Source organism: Wolffia australiana, chromosome 11, assembly GCF_029677425.1.
Source record: "Wolffia australiana isolate 7733 chromosome 11, ASM2967742v1".
NCBI classification, from domain to species: domain Eukaryota; kingdom Viridiplantae; phylum Streptophyta; class Magnoliopsida; order Alismatales; family Araceae; genus Wolffia; species Wolffia australiana.
The window spans coordinates 17,079,033-17,097,885 of NC_135845.1; the positions used below are offsets into that span (position 1 = coordinate 17,079,033).

Sequence of the window (18,853 nt, forward strand, 5' to 3'; positions counted from 1 at the left end):
TATTGGAATTAACAAAAAATATCAATAGATCTCGGTCAATGTCATTTGATATATGTGTAAGTCAGTATGTGTGCCACCCTTTCTTTTTTCCCTCTTCTTAGGTGCTACTTATGTAAGACTGGATGAAGATAATATTAGATTTTGTGCCACCCGTTCTTTTTTCCTTCTTCTTTGGTGCTACTTATGTAAGACTGGATGAAGATAATATTAGATTTTGTGCCACCCTTTCTTTTTTCCCTCTTCTTAGGTGCTACTTATGTAAGGCTGGATGAAGATAATATTAGATTTCTGGAAACATAATTTGAGCGAAATAAAAGAAAGTCTATCACTCCAAAGATTTTGTAGATACATTTAGGGGCTGGACATCCAAACGACTTGAAGATGCTCACTCAATGAACTAGTAGATCACATATTTGGCCCATGAAAAGGTGATGCTTTTGGTTTTCTCTGTTTATAATTATGTAATCAAGCTCAGATCATGTCACACAAGGCTTCAAAATCCCAACATTTCAGCTCCCAAAAGGATGGTTGACTGTTTCTCATTCTTGCTTGTAGGTCATTTATATTAGAAAAATTGAACAGCTCATTCAAACATTAACGTGCTTCTTCAAAATCCCTCTGTCACTATTTGTCAATGGTCTCATGCCCAAGTGAGTGTGGTTTCTTCCAAGAGAGCAAAGCTTTAGGGCTTGGTGATTGATATTTGGTTCTTGACTGGGTAAAAAGAAAAGTAAAGGTGAGAGGATTAGTATGGGGCACTAAGTTAGGGAACAACATATGCCACCCTTCACAGTGACAAAAGCATGATGGATAAGATGATAGGGATGAAAGATGTTTTAGAGCCTTGTGACCATGATAGATGGCATGATAAAACATTGGCGATATGTAACATGACGGTAATGGAGGGTCTCAACATCAGACATGATGGGATTGCAATTACGGATGGCAGTGGTGTCATATTTTTAGATGATAAAAGAGAGAGAGAGATAAGAAGCAATAGAGAGCGAGGCATTGAGAAATAGATCAAAAGAGAGAGAAAGATCGACCAAGAATGAGAAATGGAAAGAGAGGAACTGAGAGACACAAGAGTGAGAGTGAGAAAATGAGAGATGTAAAAAGATAAAGATATACCAAGACAGAGAGACTGAAAGAGAGAGACTGAGAGACAGAAGAGTGAGAGTAAGAGAAAGAGAGATCAAAAGATAGAGAAAGATGGACCAAGAAAGAGGGACTGAAAGAAAGTCACTGAGAGACACCAGAGTGAGAGAAAGAGAGATGGAAAGATAGAGAAAGATAGAACAAGATAGAGGGAATAAAAGAGAGTCAGTGAGAGACAGAAGAGTGAGAGTGAGAGAAAGAGGAATCAAAAGATAGAGGAAGATAAAGCAAGACAGAGACTGAAAGAGAGCCACTGAGAGACAAAAGAGTGAGAGTGAGAGGGAGAGAAAGAGAGATGGAAAGATAGAGAAAGATAGCCCAAGACAGAGAGACTGAAAGAGAGTCAGTGAGAGACAAAAGTGTGAGAGTGAAAGAAAGAGAAACAAAAGATAGAGAAAGTCCAAGACAGAGAGACTGAAAGAGAGTCAGTGAGAGACATAAGAGTGAGAGTGAGAGAAAGATAGATCAAAAGATAGAGAAAGTCCAAGACAGAGAGACTGAAAGAGATTCATTTAGAGGCAGAAGAGTGAGGCACACACTCTTCATATATATATATGTGTGTGTGTGTGTGTGTGTGTGTGAGAGAGAGAGAGAGAGAGAGAGAGAGAGAGAGAGAGAGAGAGAGAGAGAGAGAGAGAGAGAGAGACTGAAAGAAAGGCATTGAGAGAAAGGAGAGTGAGAATGAGGGAAAGAGAGAATAAGAGAGAGATAGAGACCAAGACAAATAGACTGAAAGAAAGGCGTTGAGAGACAGAAGAGTGAGAATGAGAGAGAGAGAGAGACCAAGAAAAAGAGACTGAAAGAAAGGCATTGAGAGACACAAGAGTTATAATGAGAGAAAGAGAGAATTAGAGAGAGACAGAGACCAAGACAAATAGACTGAAAGAAAGGCATTGAGAGACAGAAGAGGGAGAATGAGAGAGAGACCAAGACAAAGTGACTGAAAGAAAGGCATTGAGACATAGAAGAGTGAGAGTGAGATAAAGGGAGAATGAGAGAGAGAGAAAGGAAGAGAGAGAGGGAGAGAGACCAAGAGAGAGAAGATGAGGGAGAGAGGGATGGAGGGAGAGAGAGAAGATAAAGAGAGACACAAAGAGAGATAAGAGAAAGAAAGAGAGACATAGAGAAAGAAGAGAAAGAGAGATCGAGAGGGAGAAAAAAGAGGTCGAGAGGGAGAAAAAAGAGGTTGAGAGAGATGAGGTAGAGAGAGAATGAGACCGAGAGAGAGAGGAGGGAAAGAGAGACCAAGAGAGAGAATGAAAGACCAAGAGAGAGAATGAAAGACCAAGATAGACAGGAGAGAAAGAGAGACCAAGAGAGAGAGAGAATAAGACATTGAGATAGACTTGAGAAGAAGAGAGGCCAAGAGAGAGAACAAGAGAGAGAATGAGAGACTGATAGACAAATGAGAATGAAGAGAGAAAGAGAGAGAGAGAATGAGAGATTAAAATAGACAGGAGAAAAAGAGAGACCAAGAGAGAGAGAGAATGATAGACTGAGAGAGACAGGATAAAGAGACACCAGAAAGGTGATAGAGACACTTTGTGCATCCGTCATATAGCCAAGACGTGCTTTCCTATCTTGGCGATCTTTTAAACTGCATTTCTAATACAAAAGCAACTGAATGTGACTCGCAACAGGGCAAAGCGTCTGAAAGTCGATGTCCACAACAATATGTATCCTCCAAGTGGCGGTATACGCGTCTGTGCAGGGGTCAGCGACCATGCTCAATGCCCGGAAAAGAGCTGGATAAGTATCTAAACATCCCATGCAGTGAGGAGGAAGATAATCTACTAAGCTGGTGGAAGGAAGTCGGGACATGATACTTTTCGAACTTGACCAAAATTGCGTGCCAATTTCTTGTCATAAGCCCGAGCAATGCACCGGTGGAGCGGCTTTTTTCAGTTGGTCTAGGCATCACCGCGTATTGAGATGTTGATGATGCTTCGGGCATGGTTGCATCGTGTAGACGAGTACTCCTCTAACTCTGATGATGACTCTATTGACGACGACATCTCGTGTGTTGGTGTGTTATGTTATATCGCTTTCTGACCTCTGCGTGAGCATGCTTCTTTTTCTTAACTCTCTTCTTTCAATGTAAAATATTAAGGGGAAAAAAATAGGAAGGCAGTGGACGGGTTTACGTTGCTGCTACGTTCTAATGTTTACTGTAAGTCGTGCTAGTACCCCATCCTTGTTGCTTTTTTCACCTTTCCTCATATGTGAATTTAAATAATCTAGAAATTATCAATGGAACTGCAATTTAAATTTCTCATTATTCTGCATTTCTCGAATTTATGTTTCTTATCTGCAATTTTGAATATCTATTTCTGATATGCAATTTCAAGTCTGTCCCTGATCTTCATTTCGCAAATATATGTCTTTCACCTGCAATGCCAAAACTCTCTCTGATCTGATATTTTGAATTTCTGTTTCTTATCTCTGATCTGCATTTCTCAAATTTCTTTTTTTGATCTGCAATTTTGAATATCTATTTCTGATGTGAAATTTTGAATCTGTCCCTAAGCTTTAATGCTCATTATTGATCTTTCACCTACAATGCCAACTCTCTCTCTGATCTGATACTTTGAATTTCTGTTTCTTTGATCTGATCTTAATTTCTCAAACTTCTGTTTCTAGTGTGAAATTTCAAACATCCATTTATTATCTGCAATTTTGAATTTTTCTCTGATCTCCATTTCCCAAATTTCAAATTTGTTTTTGATGTGAGATTTTGAATCTTCATGCGACAATCATTTGTCAAATGTTTGTCTCCCAAATGAAATTTTGGAACTCCTATTTCTTATCTGAAAATTAAAATAGATATTTCTGATGTGTAATTTCAAATTTCTCTTTCATTACATGCACATTTCATTTCTGATCTCCATAGATTCTAGATATTGGCTTTGCCAAATGTATTCCGATCTAATCTACAAAGGGACGTTGTTAATCAGGAACTTTGGATGAGTCATTTCTGCAACTTCAGAAGATTTCTGCTCAGTGAATTGGATATCCTTTGAACTTTTTTTTATATAGATAATGAGCCAATTCTGAACTCCTGAACTGAAGTTTTAAGCATTGTATATCTGATATTCACTTCGGACATTTGATCTGAAATTAACCCATTTGGTTTGTACAAATTTTTTTTATTGGATTCTAGATTTTTTATTTTGCATCTAATTCGTGAATCAAATCTTCTTGATGAATCAAATCTTCAGTGAACCTTAAGCTGGATCTTTGTCAACTTTGATCAAGAAAATAATCAAATAACGCTTAGGATATACCATCTTTACATCTGAAACAATGTCCTCAATAATGAATCTAACTTTGTCCTTAACGTTTTCTGAATCTAACTTTTTAAAGTTGTCCTTTACGTTCAGAAATAGGATGAGACATTTTTAAAAAAGCTAGTCAATCATTTTCCATCAGTAGCAATTTGCATCAATCAATCTTCGTTGCCCATTGATCACATTCAAATTCTTCTTTCATGTTTGAATTAACAATTTTATTTTGTTTCCTTTTGTCGTTGATCTTGTTTCAGTGTGGACTACCTAAAACCGCGAGAGATGAGAAGGCCATCTCAACACCACCATTCTACACCACAATGAAGGTGATTTTGAGTGAGCGGGATGGACGACTGCGTGAACTCTACATCATTATTTTGTCTCAGATTCTGAAAAAGCGCTGCCTATTTTCTAGTTCACCTTTGATGTGATGGATGAACGCCACATCTAGTCCTACTCTGAAAAACAATTTTTACATTTTAGTCTGTGTGCTTTCTCTTTAAGTCCAATGGACATTTCAAAGGGTGGACATAAGAAATATCTACAATTTTCTATTACAACATATTTTGCCATTTCAATTTTAGATGGAGATAAGAGTATTCAAAATATCTGTTCAATTATGCATACCATGTGACATATTTAACCATGGAAATTCCATGATGGAATACCCATCTTCGTAAAATGGAAATGACTTCTTCAAACACTATTTTTAAGATTGACAAATCTGGGGATTAAATAATGAAATTTCTACATTTATCTGCAATTTAAATAATGAAATTTAAACGCAACTTTCTATTATGTAAAACTCTATTGAACTTTTCGTAATTAAGTTTTACAAAGATTTCAATAATTAACTTGCAAAAAGACACCATTGTAATAAAAATAATTTTATAATGCTGGGTATTAAATAATGAAATTTCTACAACTCTATATAGTTTTATTGCACTTTTTGGGAAATTAATCAAAGGATAAATGGGATATGAAAATCAGATTATACCCTAATTATTTGTCAAAGTACTGATTTATCACAATTAATTACTATAATAAGATGATAACAGCATGTATAAAAATAAATTTTGTTCATAATTAGTGACGGCTTAAGTATTGAATTTTCCACATTTTCTCGGAAAGCCATATAATTTTCGGGGAATTTAATCAAGGACTTAAATTACTAATTTGTCCATCCACCGTCTGGGTCATCCGGACGGACAGTCTTCCGGACAAAAACCGTCCCGTCTGGTGGTCCCCAGGACAAAATTTCCTCCCGAATTTTGTCTATGCCATCGGGCGGGACGATTTTTCCGTCTTCATCCCTGATCTATACTTCCCATTAGAATTAGATCAATTGGATTCGATTTGATCCAAGAGGATACCGGTAGATATAACACAATGTGGGAAGAGGAGCGAGATAACTAAGTATAGATGGGGCAGTTGGGCCATTTTGGACAATGGACAAGCGGCCCATTAAGTGGACACGTCAGAAAACTGGCTAAAAGTCAACAGAGAATCCAACGGAGTTCCAACGCTCCTACTGCAAGCAAATACTCCCCCTTGTGAAGAAACTTTCCTTCCCGCAGACCCAACCTTATCAGCTCCGAGATCGTTTTCACGCTCTTTCTGCGGAGACGCCCTCTGCTGATCATGGAGAGGAGGATCAGGGCCACATAAGCAATACATGGACTTCCAAGGGATAAAAAAGTCAGACTTTCAAAAAGGAAAAATCCCCTAAATAGCTAGAATTCTCAAGAGTCGTGTATGTTAAGAAAAAACAATTGCTTTTGATTCAAACAAATTGAGTCAGGCACAGTGAAATGACTGAGCTGGGTAACAAACATAAAGTTTAGAGAATTACATTTTTCCTTTCTTAAAATCAAACGAAAATATTAGGAGGCCTAATTCACACCAACTGGATTACTGGTAAAATAAAATATGGGTAATTTAGCGAAAATGTAATTAATCTCGCAAGGAAAAAAGCCTCTTTGTCAGGTGATGAGAATAAAACAGCACTCAACACAACTTCAGAGTCTTCCAAGTGCATCTGCCAACATGCAAGAATATGGGAAATTGAACTAAAATTTTTGAGCCCCGTGAAAAATTAGAGTTCGGGCACCCATCTCTGGTTGACGCAGATGTAATTGGCAAATTACAAACTTTCTAAACAAAATAAGGCACTCCGTGCAGTAGGGTGCGGTGCACAAAAACCAAAAGAAGAATAGATTTGCTTAACAATTCAACGATGGAATACATAGTTTTCCAAGGGATGAATGAAAGTATGATTATTGATTCACATATCGTAAGACCTGGCATTCACTGATCAACGTTCCAAAACCAAATTGTATATGCTCTTAACGCAAGAGGCAAAAAGGTTTCACAAAATAATGACATAGGAAATGGGAAAATTCAAGATTTGTCAGCCAGTCAAGAGAAGAGAAAAAAAACAAGAAACTTCAGAATTCATTTGATGGGTAGACCTGAAATGAACGCAATCATCAAAGAGCAATCTTACGCGAAAAGTTTCTACTGCTGCGGCTGGTTCTGCTGGGGATTCGGAGGTGGAGGCGGCATTCCAGGTCTCGGAGGCCCATAGACAGGGATTCCCCCGCCAGGCGGAGGGGGCATGCCAGGTCTCGGTGGCGGCGGCGGCCCGCGCATCATCTGTGGAGGCGGCACCATGGAGCGCTGGCCGAACTGCGGCGGCGGTCCAGGGTAAGGAGCCGGCGGCGCGCCGGGCACGCCGGGCCGGCCGGGGAACTGCATTGGCCCTGGCGGTCCCCGGGCCATGGCCGGAGGCTGTCCAGGGAATCCGGGCATCAACCCGCCTGGCGGCGGTCGCATCACTGGCGGCTGCGGATACGCCACCGGCGGCGCGGACAGCTGCGGCATCGGGGGGCGGGACAGCTGCGGCTGCATCATGCCGGGGGCAGGCCCACCGACGCCGCGCACTGGCCCGGCCAGCCCCGGCTGGGCCTGCACCATCGGCGCGGTCGGGATCCCGCGACCGGCGGCGCGGCCCACGCCAGGCCCGGCGAGGGCCGCGGCGCCGACAGCCTTGGCGCGGGACTCATCCGGCGGGGGAGGCCCTTCAACGGTCATGGAAACGACCTCCTCTCCGCGAAGCAGGACGAGGCCCAACGTCCGGCGGTCCTCGCGGGCCTCGTTGGGGGCGGCGCCGCCGCCCCCCGCCTGCTGGGCCTTGGCCGCCTTGATCGGGGGCAACTTCCTGAACTCCTCGCAGTCGCCGAGGACGAGGTTCATGTGGCGATCGAAGGCCATGAACTTGCCCACCAGCTGCCGGCCGTCTTGGATAGTCACTCGCATCCGGTAGTTGATGTACTGCAGCATCTTCGATCCCTTCGACATCGACATTTTCGAAGATCGCGCGGATGAGGAAGAGAAATTGCTCCGGAAGAAAGGAGAAGAGAGATCTAGGGTTTGAGGTTTTAGGACAACTTTCAAGAAAGGGAACTGGGTTTGGGCCTTGTTAATGGGCCATTCCATTAACGAGAAAAACGTGGGTCGAGTTATCGGACGGGGTCAAACCCGCCAGCGGTTCGGGGCAGGCTATTTTGACCGTTAAAATAGCCGCGGGAATCTCTCTCGGTGAAAAAGGGTATAAATAGAGCTTGATGACGGAGAAGAGCGAGCCATGCGACGCGGCGGAGACGGGAGAAACGAGAGAATGCTGCGGCAGAAGACGTCGTCGGTGGGCTGCGGCGGGCGGTTCGGCAGGCTCTACGGCGACGACGACCGCGGAGAGGCGGCGGCGCCGCTGGAGCTGAAGCCGCGGCGCGGGCGGATGAGCCGGTGGCACGGCTTCTGGCGGCGGATGCGCCGCGGGAGGGCGGCGGCGGCGCCGCCGGCCGCCTACGACGAGGACAGCTACGCCGATAACTTCGAGGACCAGGGCTCCTCCCCCTGGGCTGAAGAGCCCGAGTTTCTCGCCCGGTCCTTTTCCGCCGTTTACGCCAACCCCTCTGGATTCCTGCACAGATTCGAGCGCTAGACCAACTTGCACCATCATCATCAGCATCTGTTTATCTCCCATTCTTGCTGTACCATTAACAAACGCGAGAGTCACGAGGCTGAGAAGTTAAACCAAATGGATAACGAATAATAATATATGATAATGTTTGATATGCGACAGCATCATCGTCATCAGTATCATGATCATCAGCCGGTTGAGCCATGAGCTGAGCCGGTTGAGCCAGACGGAATGAAGGCTCATGTGGAACAGGTCTTACGGGGCGGGGTTCGTCGGGTCAGATACGGCACCTGCAATACGACAGAGAGATTCAAACTTTCGCGACAAAATCCATGGTTCGGAGAAGAAATAAGCCGCCGGGTTTGAGGGAATGATTTTGAAATACGTCAGTGACGTGACGCCCCGTACGTGACGGGACTGATGACGAAGCGTGACGAACGGTGACGTGACGAAATGTTCGTCACTTCACCGTCTCATCAAGCATCCAAGGATTTTGAAAAATTCCGTCACGTACTCGTCACGCGTCCATTCTTCCTCGTTCCGTCACGTCACCGTCACCGTGACGCCGTCACCGTCACCGTGACGGAAATAATAATATTTATTTTACTATGTTATTATTTATAATATTTATTTTACTATCTTAATCCGTAACGGTCGTCATCCGTGACAGACCTGTCGCCACGTCACGCATCCGAGGTATCCCATCACCGTCACGTACAGCCCGTCATGCGTCACCATCACCGTCACGCCCCATGCATTCCATCACCTTCCCGTCATGTCTTCTGTCACGTATCCGTCACGGTGACGTGCGACGTGACGGATGACGTTTGACGATCCCTAGTCGTGGCAGGCGACGAAGAAGTCATTAATTGAAACCGTATATGGTATAAATGATGTCATTAATGATGATGATGATGATGATGATGATGATCATGGTGATGATGATGATCATGATGATCATGATGATCATGATCATGATGATGATAATGATGATGATGACAATCATCATGATGATGATCGTGATGATGATGATGATGATGATAATGATGATGATGATCATCATCATCATGATCATGATGGATCCTCTCCATAAATTTGTTGCTCCAAAAAGTATAGATCCATTGCATGATAGGATGACATGGATGATGATGATGATGAGAGTGATGGATCTAGAAGCATAGTGGATGCCCACCTCTCGAGCATCGAAAGATTTCAATATGCCGGGGCATGAAGCTCTTGGTTGGATTCCGTAATTCCAGCATTCTGTATCAGCTCTCTCAATTGAGGAGTTCACGATCTGGTGCAGAAATCCAGCGCGGCCTCTAGAACACAAGAACCGTAGAGGATTTTTTCAAACACGTCCAATTCCAGATTATGTCATGGATTATATGTATCATTTTTTTAAAGAAGTCAGTTAAAAGTGTACCTTTGACCTGAGAATCGCTCTGCTCCCGAGAAACATGTCTCTCAAATCTGATATCGACCTTGCAGAGTTGCCCATGGAACGGTCAACCGGAGCACGAAACCTCTGTTACAAGATGGAAGTGGTATTTATGGGTGATGAAGTTTGTTCACTAATTTTCTGGTAATTTTTAGAAAATCGTTCCTTTCCCATTCCCGGAGATTCTTTTAGAAAGTCTTCTCGAAGGATTGTTGTATTGATGTGTTCTGTAAAGAAAACCCTCAGTTCTATGCAAAGAAGCAAGGTTATTGCCACAAAGAAAATTTTCCGTTTCCTTGGTACATAATAGGGGAGGGCCATCAATCAGTTCATTTGTATCGTTTCATTTGCGCCTGCCAAATACTAAAAGGAAATTGCTCAAGCTTACATGGTTTTCACAAAGAAGTAATGAACGAAAAATTCAACAGTATGATGCAAAAAAGAAAAAAGAAAGTCAGCGAAGAGAGAAGGTTTCCAATTTAGCAAAGCATTTATCACTGCGAGGTCTGACCCAGATTTATGTGAATGATGAAAATTTTCTTTCATTCATTAGTGTCCCTGATCTTTCATTATTCTCCTCAATCATTAACTCTCCATTAATTATTTAAATATAATTTAGTCGCTTACAATATGTTAAAGAAAAAATCAAAGCCCAACATAAGGAAACCAGACTTGATGGAAATCCATTGTCAATTTTCACATGAACCAGGACCTGAAGACAAAACCGACGAACACATCATATTTAAAAACAGTGTTGTCTCGCCTCCTAATCTCTTTGTTTGTTACACAATCCATGGAGTGTTGGATTGTTGACCTTGTTGACCATATGGGAGAAGGGCATAACCGTCTTTTTAATGGGAGACAGGTACACTTAGGGTTTAGTATGCTTAAGGGAGGTTATGGTTCGTCCCTATAAAGGGCATATGAATTAGGGCAACCAACATCCTGAAATCGAGCTGCTTACCTGGTCTTCCAGGTCCCTAAACCATAGAGGGAGCCTCAGGCTTGCACTAGGGCTGCCCAGCTAGGCGGCCCCTTAGGGGGGCCCGATAAGCCCAGGCGCTTGCGCCTGGGCTGCCCAACTGGGCAGCCCATTAAGGGGGCCTGATAAGCCTAGGTACTTGCGCCTGGGCTGCCAAACTGGGCGGCCCCCTTAAGGGGGCCCGATAAGCCCATGCACTAGCGCCTGAGCTACCCAATTGGTTGGGCAGCCCCTTAAGGGGGCCCGATAAGCCTAGGCGCTTGTGCCTGGGCTGCCCAGCTGGGCAGCCCCTTAAGGGGGCCCGATAAGCCCAGGCGCTTGCGCCTGAGCTACCCATTTTGGCAGCCCCTTAAGGAGGCCCCATAAGCCTTGGTGCTTGCGCCTGAGCTACCCATCTGGGCAGCCCCTTAAGGGGGCCCGATAAGCCGAGGTGCTTGCTTGGGCTGCCCAGCTAGGTGGCCCCCTTAGGGGGCCCGATAGGCCCAGGCACTTGCGCCTAGGCTACCCAGCTATGCAGCCCCTTAAGGGGGCCCGATAAGCCCATGCGCTTGCGCCTGTGCTGCCTAGCTGGGCGACCCCTTAGGGGGGCCCAATAGGCCCAGGCGCTTGCACCTAGGCTACCCAGCTGGGCGGCCCCTTACGCGGACCTGATAAGGGGCTTGCGCTTGGGCTGCCCAGTTGGGCAGCCTCTTAGGGCGACCCACTAAGCCCAGGCAGGCTGGCGCCTGGGCTGCCTTTCTGGGCGGCCCCTTAGGGCAGTCTACAAAGTCAAAAGGCTGGTGGTTGGGCTGCCCAACTGGGCTGCCTCTTGGCAGAGCCCACTAAGGGAAGGCACCATTTAATTACAATTTTTAATTGAAAATTTGTTACAAATTGAGAATTTAATTTGTCACAAATTTTTTATGGCTCATATCTTTGCAGCTTAGATTAAATCAAACTGATTTAATTGATGTATATAGAAGTTTTATTGGATTAAGCATAATTTTCTATCAATTTATTCCAATTTTTTATTTCTATACATGGACTTGAAATATTTTCATTCCATAATTATTATGTTGAATTTTATTACATGTTTACTTTAAGTTAATGCTGCAATATTCGAACATGTATGATTGCAAAATTGAAATGCTAAGTAATCTCAGCATTTAATCAGGACAATTTGGGCGATCACCTGCGTGGCACCATATTAGAGCGATTATTTGTTGAGTTACATAAAGTAGATTTTAATCTATGACAATGGCTTTCAAACTTGTATGTTGATAATTCAGATTAATATGTACTCACCTTCGTGGGACTATTATGCTTGTATTAACATAGGTGGAATGTTGAGCATGTGCTTTAAATATAGACTGTAAAGTACCCTACGGTACTCTACTTTATACATTTCTTGCGCATAACTCAATAGGTCCATTTTAAATTTAATAATGAGCTATTGTTTTCATCCACCTACGCGGGTTTACAATTACTCGTCTTGAATATTAAATTTTTAATTTGTGTTCTGTTTATCACTACTTACTGAGCACATTGGCATTCGAGTTCCCATGCTAAGTGAAGCCAATTTTCCCGAAAAGAAGGAAGCGCTGCTTTTCCTACTAGGATTCATGGACTTAGACTTACGTTTCAATGAAACTAAGCCAAGTGATCCCACTGAGGAAAGTGATGCAGAGTCACGGGCATATCATGCTAAATGGGTAAGGTCCAACAAATTGTCTCTATCGTATATGTTGCAACATTTCCCAAGATACATTAGGGGGCCTATTTCTAAGGAATGTCTAGCTTCTACATACCTAGACACTATACAACAACAAATTGTTGGAAATGATGGAAATGAGAAAGCTAAAGCTGGAGCACTGATTCAAAGGTTTAGCAACACTCACTACACAGGACAGGGAAACGTTCATGAACACATCATGCAAATGCGTGACATCATTGGGCAAATGGCTGCGCTTGACATACACATGCCTGAAAAATATGTGGTTCACTACATCTTACAAATACTACCAGTAACTAAAAATCTCCTACAATGCAGTTAAGGAGTTATGGTCACTTAACGAGTTAAGTGTCAAATGTGTCCAAGAGGAGGAACGTCTAGCTGCTAGTATGCTTGAGTCTAAGATGAACAACGTGAATCTATCTATTCATGATGATACAAACCAAAAGTCAAGAAACTTTCAGACCAAGCGCCATGCAACAAAGGGACAACCAAAGGCCAAGAGCATGGCCCTCAAGGTGAAGTGTCACTTTTGCAGAAAGCTTGGTCACACCAAGAAAGACTGCACTAAGAGGAAGGCATGGTTGGTCAAGTGTCAGTCAGGTAATGTAGCCTACATCACTATGCATGAATCAAATCTACCACTTGTTCCTCAATCGAGTTGGTGGATTGCCTCTGGTGCCACTGTGCACATTTCAACCACCTTGCAGGGATTTCACACAAGGCCAGCCCCAAATGAAAATGAAGCACTTTTTGTCTCAGGCATTAGGATGAGGTCGCACGTTAAATCTGTGGGAGACTGTCGCCTTACCCTAGATACCGGAGAAGTACTGAGCTTGAAGAGTTGTTTTCTTATTCCATCTTTTTAAAAAGATTTCATCTCTGTAACCAAAATAGTTAAAGACAATTATAGAGTATCTTTTGATTTATGTGGAATGTTTTTAATGAGGGAAAATACTCCTATTGGTACAAGGATAATAGATGGATTATTCAAGCTAAACATTGCTTTAATTGAAACTCCCACTTCTTTGGTCAACTCACTCAAGAGGACAAGAATTGCTCAGGATTCTGGTATTCTATGGCATAGAAGGTTGGGACACATTTCCAAGCAAGAGTGGAAAGGCTTGTGAAGGAGGAACTTTTAAATTCCCTAGATTTCACTAACTTACACAATTGTGTCGACTGTATAAAGGCTAAAACAGTTAATACCTTCAAGAAATCTGCTAATAGAAGCTAGAATCTTCTAGATCTGATTCACACTAATGTATGTGGACCCTTTGACCCTTGCTTCACTAGTCAAAAGTACTTTGTTACCTTTATAGATGATTACTTCAGATACATGTATATTTACCTCATACGTGAGAAATCTGAAGTCTTCACGATGTTTGATGATTTCAAATTTGTGGTAGAAAAACAACTAGGTAAATCCATCAAATCAGTTTGATCTGATAGAGGAGCTGAGTACTATGGTCGATACACTGATAAAGGACAAATGCCAAGACCTTTTGCTCTATTTCTAAAGGAACATGGCATAGTTCCACAATACAGAATGCCAGGTAAGCCCAATATGAATGTGATAGCTGAAAGTAGAAATAGAACACTTAAGGAAGTGGTTAGAGCTATGATGAATCACTCAACCCTACCAATCTCGTTGTGAGGTAAAGCATTGAGAACAATCGTGCATATACTAAATAAGGTTCCTACCAAGTCTGTAAGGCAAACTCCTTATGAGTTATGGACTTGTAAAAGACCTTCTTCAGGTTACATGCATATATGGGGATGCCTACCTAAAATCAAGCTTTACAATCTGACGGAGAGGTTTATGGATTTAAGGACAGTCAATGCTTACTTTATTAGTTATCCAGAGAGGTCAAGGGGCTACAAGTTCTATTCTCCCACACATACAACTAGAATTGTTGAGTCTGATCAGGCCATATTCCTAGAGGAAAGTTGTGTAGTGGAAACACAATGAGGGATTTTATTTTTGAGGAATCAATGGAAGATATCATGGAACCTCAATTGACTCGCACATACTTGCCAATTATTGTTCCAGCAATGGATGATACTTTACGGGCGAGTGTGCCAGTCCAAGAACAACCTCAACCACAACCATCAGAGGAACCTCAAGTAGATGAAAATCTACATCAAGGTCAAGTGGTTACCCTAAGAAGGTCTAGTCGACAAAGAAGGCCAGCAATTCCATCAGATTATATGGTATACTTATCAAGTGAAGATATAGGTGAAGGGAAAAATGACCTTAGAACATTTTCAAAAGCCATGAACTCTGGAAACTCTGAACATTGTTTTCAAGCAATGAAGGAGGAGCTTAAATCGATGGACAGCAATCAAGTATGGAAAATCGTGGACATTCCATTAGGGAAGAAACCAATCGATTGTAAATGGGTCTATAAGACTAAGCTTAATCCCAATGGACTTGTCGAGTGATACAAGGCCAGACTTGTTGCAAAAGGGTTTACATAAAGAGAGGGCATTAACTATAATGAGACCATTTCTTTTGTCTCATCAAATAACTCATTCCGAATAGTAATGGCCTTAGTGGCTCAATAAAATTTAGAGCTACATCAAATGGATGTGAAAACGGCCTTCCCAAATGGAGAATTGAAGGAGGAAGTGTACATGCAGCAACCTCAAGGTTTTGAGGTCAAAGGAAAAAAAAATGGTTTGCAAGCTGAATAGATCTATATATGGGCTAAAGTAAGCTTCCAGACAATGGTACTTCAAATTTCATGAAGTTATCACCACTTTCGGTTTTAAGGAAAATATTATTGATCAATGTATACACCTTATGGAATGTGGGAGTTGCTGGATTTTGCTGGTTCTGTATGTCGATGATATATTGCTTGCTACTTTAAGTTCTGGTTTGTTAAAGGAGACCAAAGATTTCCTATCCAGCCATTTTGATATGATGGACAAGGGGGAAGCCCACTTTCTTATTGGAATTCAAATATACAGAGAAAGATACCTAGGCACTCTAGGACTATCACAAAGGTCCTATATATCAAATGTGTTGCGGAGATTTTTTATGGAAAATTTTTCTCTAGGAAAGGCCCCTATTGTTAAGGGAGACAAACTAAGAAAATAGAAGGTCCTCATTCTGATGAGGAACGACTAGCCATGAAGGATAAACCATATGCTATAGTTGTTGGGTGTCTCAACTATGCCCAAATGTGTACACGACCCAACCTTGCTTTCATTACTAGATATCTTGTAAGATACCAAAGTGACCCCAGACTCATGTATTGGCAAGCTGCCAAGAAATTTCTACGTTATTTACAAGGAACAAAAGATTTGATGCTCACATACAGAAGATCAAATCAATTTGAAGTCTTGGGATTTTCAGACTCAGACTTTGTCGGGTGTTTCGATACAAGAAGGTCTATATATGATTATATTTTTGTACTTGCTTGGGAGCCATCTCATGGTCTAGTACCAAGCAAAAGACGACCGCAACATCTACGATAGAAGCCGAGTATGTGGCTTGTTTCCACGCATCTTCACAAGCTATATGGTTACGGAATTTCATGTCACATCTTGGAGTTGTTTGCTCAATCAAGAAGCCCATACAAATATATTGTGCCAGTTGATAATTCAGATTTTGGGGTAATTAGTGATGAGCTAACTTCACTAATTAGTGTCGTTGGTTTATCCAAATTAAAACAACAAAAATTTATAATAACCTTATTAGCGTAGGGAGAGTAAGGGTCGATCCACAGGGAGCAAGGGTTTTTCCTTAAGAATTTGTGCTTTAGTTATATATTTTTTAATAATTTAGGAGTAGGTTTACTACATATGAAGATAAATAACTAATTAAATAAAAATATAAAACAAAGAAAGTTAAAATATTATTATAATAATATAATAATATTAGTAGGCAGAAAATAATTTTTTGAGATTTTTTAGGAGTATTTTAAAGCCAAAACAAAATAGGAAATGAAACAGTCTAGCGCTCTGGACTTGGTCAAAATTTGGCTAAGTCCGGATGCCAAATGGGGAAAGTGGCTTGGTGGAGGAGAGAGAAAAAAGAGACTGCACTAAATTCACTCTAGAATGAGTTCTAGAATGAATTTTAGAGCATGGTTGGATGCATTGGAATCGTCTGGATATTGGCTAGCTGATTCAAGACTAACCAAAATAAAAAATATGAACAGAAAATAGTGAAAAAGGAGAAATAAGAAGGTAACCTCTTTGTCACACCCTCCAAGGCCCAAGGGACTTCTTCTTCTCCTTTCCACCAGCTTCTTCAGCCCTGGATGCTTCCTGCTCAGCCTGACACTCACTAAGGTGAATGGATCTATGACTCAACTGCACTTAGGCTACCAAAAATTACTTTGGATTGAATCACAAGATGAATATTACAATAGGGTGAAGGGGTTTACGTAGGGAGAGAGAGCAAATGAGAGCCATTGGATTTTTAATACAATGGATGGCCAGATCTTCTTTTCAGGGTCATGATCCATGTCCATTATGGTCCTCCAATCAGCATTGAGCCTTTGAAATACCCCATGGACGTTCAAGACTTCTTTCCTTAAATAGCATTAAAGGTGCTATCTTTAAGTCTCCACCATTGGATGTTTTATAGATTGAATGGTTGGATCTTCTTCTCTGGCTTGGATCCACGTCCAAGGTTATCCTACAATCAGAATCCAAGCCCCTAAAATGTTCATAAATAATTATGACTGGACCTTCCCCTTGCCCTCCTTTCTTTGGCCCAACATGCCTCTCATAATGGGCTTAGTGGAGCTTCCTTAGTGGGCCTTTAGACTAGAGCTAATTGTCTTGCTTTGGGCCTTCCTTCTTGGCCTAGGGTTGTGGCTGAGCCTGCTCCTCTGGTCCAAATAGCTTCCTCTTCATTTAATTATCCCCTTTATTCATGAAAGTTTCACCTAATTCCTGCATCTTCCTCATAAACTAAGAAGAGAGTGAGATTCATTCCACTTAACTCATTGAGTTAAGTGGGGTTAGTCCCACAAATGACAATAATTAACTCTAAATTAGAAAAAGGTGATTTTATTTCCTGATTTTTCACAACTTAACATAAATGTTGATAATATATCCAGATAAAGATAAAGAAGTAGATAAATTAGCTAGAATTGCATGTATATATTACTATCATTTTGGATTTATCAACAATGAAGCTTCTGTAAGGTTCTCCAATAACAACAAGAGCTCAAGTACTTGTAGACACATGGAGGTAAAGTTCTTGGCTGTAAAGGAGAGGATAGAGATGAATCGGTTTCTATTGAACACATTGGGATTGGCTTAATGGTAGCACCTAGGCGCTGCCACCTAGTACCTATTGTGGTCATGTCTTAAGTATGGGTTTGGTCAGTTTCCCTTGACTTTTGCGGTGAGAGTTCTCACTTAAGATACTGATGTATTCAGGTGATATTACTTTGTATCTCTCATCAATTCTTCAAGAATCATGATTTGTTTTCAACAAATTGGTGGAATGAAACTCGAATCACTGTCATGACAATGAGTTTATCCAATACCCTACATACTGATATTTAATGTCTTGAGTAGGTATTTGGTGCATAGCAAGGACTTATGCCTTGAAGGTATATTACTGCTATGAATGATATTTATAAAAGACGTTATGATCATTTGTGATGTGTACTGATGATCCCTGAATTGTGATATTCGTTACAAAGGCTTGTCAATCAGGTCAAGTGGGAGATTGTTGGATTGTTGACATTGTTGAGCATATGAGATAAGGGCATCACCGTCTTTTCCATGGGAGACGGGTACACTTAGGGTTTAGTATACATAAGGGAGGTTATGGTTCATCCCTATAAAGGGCATACGAATTAGGGCAACCAGCATCCTGAAATTGAGCTGCTTACCTGGTCTTCTAGGTCCCTAAACCATAGAGGGAGCTTCAGGCTTGCACGATCCCGTTCATAGTTTCCAAAGACGATTGTTAGGAGCTCAAGGTGTCGATTCCGCTGTCATGGCACCTACATCTATTCTCCTAAATCCATCATGAAGAAGAACAGAGTGATGAATTAAAGTAGGAATCAAAGTTGTGAGAAAACGGATGTGCCAGAAAAAAGGGGAATTATAAAGTCAGGAACGAGAGGAGGCAAGAGAAGAAGAAATTCAAATGAAAACGCGATGAAGAAGACATTGTAATAGAACGTAAACTCATGAAGAGAAGAGGGCCAACCACAATAATGGAAAGCTGCTAATACCAGAGGCATGCACGAGAATTGATCTATAAGGAAATTTTTAAAAATGAGAGGAAGATAACCCATAATCAAGAGGAACCTTGAAG

General features: G+C 41.7%; 2 protein-coding genes across 3 annotated transcripts; one reads left to right on the forward strand and one right to left on the reverse strand.

Annotated features, from left to right (window-relative positions):
• Positions 1 to 5,836: 5,836 nt before the first annotated feature.
• On the reverse strand, positions 5,837 to 7,869 carry SMB (small nuclear ribonucleoprotein associated protein B). Of its 2 annotated transcripts, none has more exons than XM_078583105.1 (2): positions 6,949 to 7,869; positions 5,837 to 6,074 (listed from the first exon to the last, which is right to left on the reverse strand). In XM_078583105.1, exon 1 carries the CDS (start codon positions 7,806 to 7,808, stop codon positions 6,960 to 6,962), a length of 849 nt encoding a protein of 282 aa, XP_078439231.1. In that variant the 5' UTR covers positions 7,809 to 7,869; the 3' UTR covers positions 5,837 to 6,074; positions 6,949 to 6,959. The 2 variants fall into 2 exon arrangements, with proteins under 2 accessions (XP_078439231.1, XP_078439230.1); XM_078583104.1 differs by having other exon boundaries at positions 5,837 to 6,077.
• A 227-nt stretch (positions 7,870 to 8,096) lies between these two features.
• On the forward strand, positions 8,097 to 8,578 carry LOC144709491 (uncharacterized). Its single transcript, XM_078583062.1, has one exon. It carries the CDS (start codon positions 8,122 to 8,124, stop codon positions 8,443 to 8,445), a length of 324 nt encoding a protein of 107 aa, XP_078439188.1. The 5' UTR covers positions 8,097 to 8,121; the 3' UTR covers positions 8,446 to 8,578.
• The last annotated feature ends 10,275 nt before the right edge of the window (positions 8,579 to 18,853 follow it).

Excerpts from the sequence above, each read along its gene's own strand:
- SMB (XM_078583105.1), bottom strand. The coding sequence starts at position 7,808 with ATGTCGATGTCGAAGGGATCGAAGATGCTGCAGTACATCAACTACCGG.
- LOC144709491 (XM_078583062.1), top strand. The coding sequence starts at position 8,122 with ATGCTGCGGCAGAAGACGTCGTCGGTGGGCTGCGGCGGGCGGTTCGGC.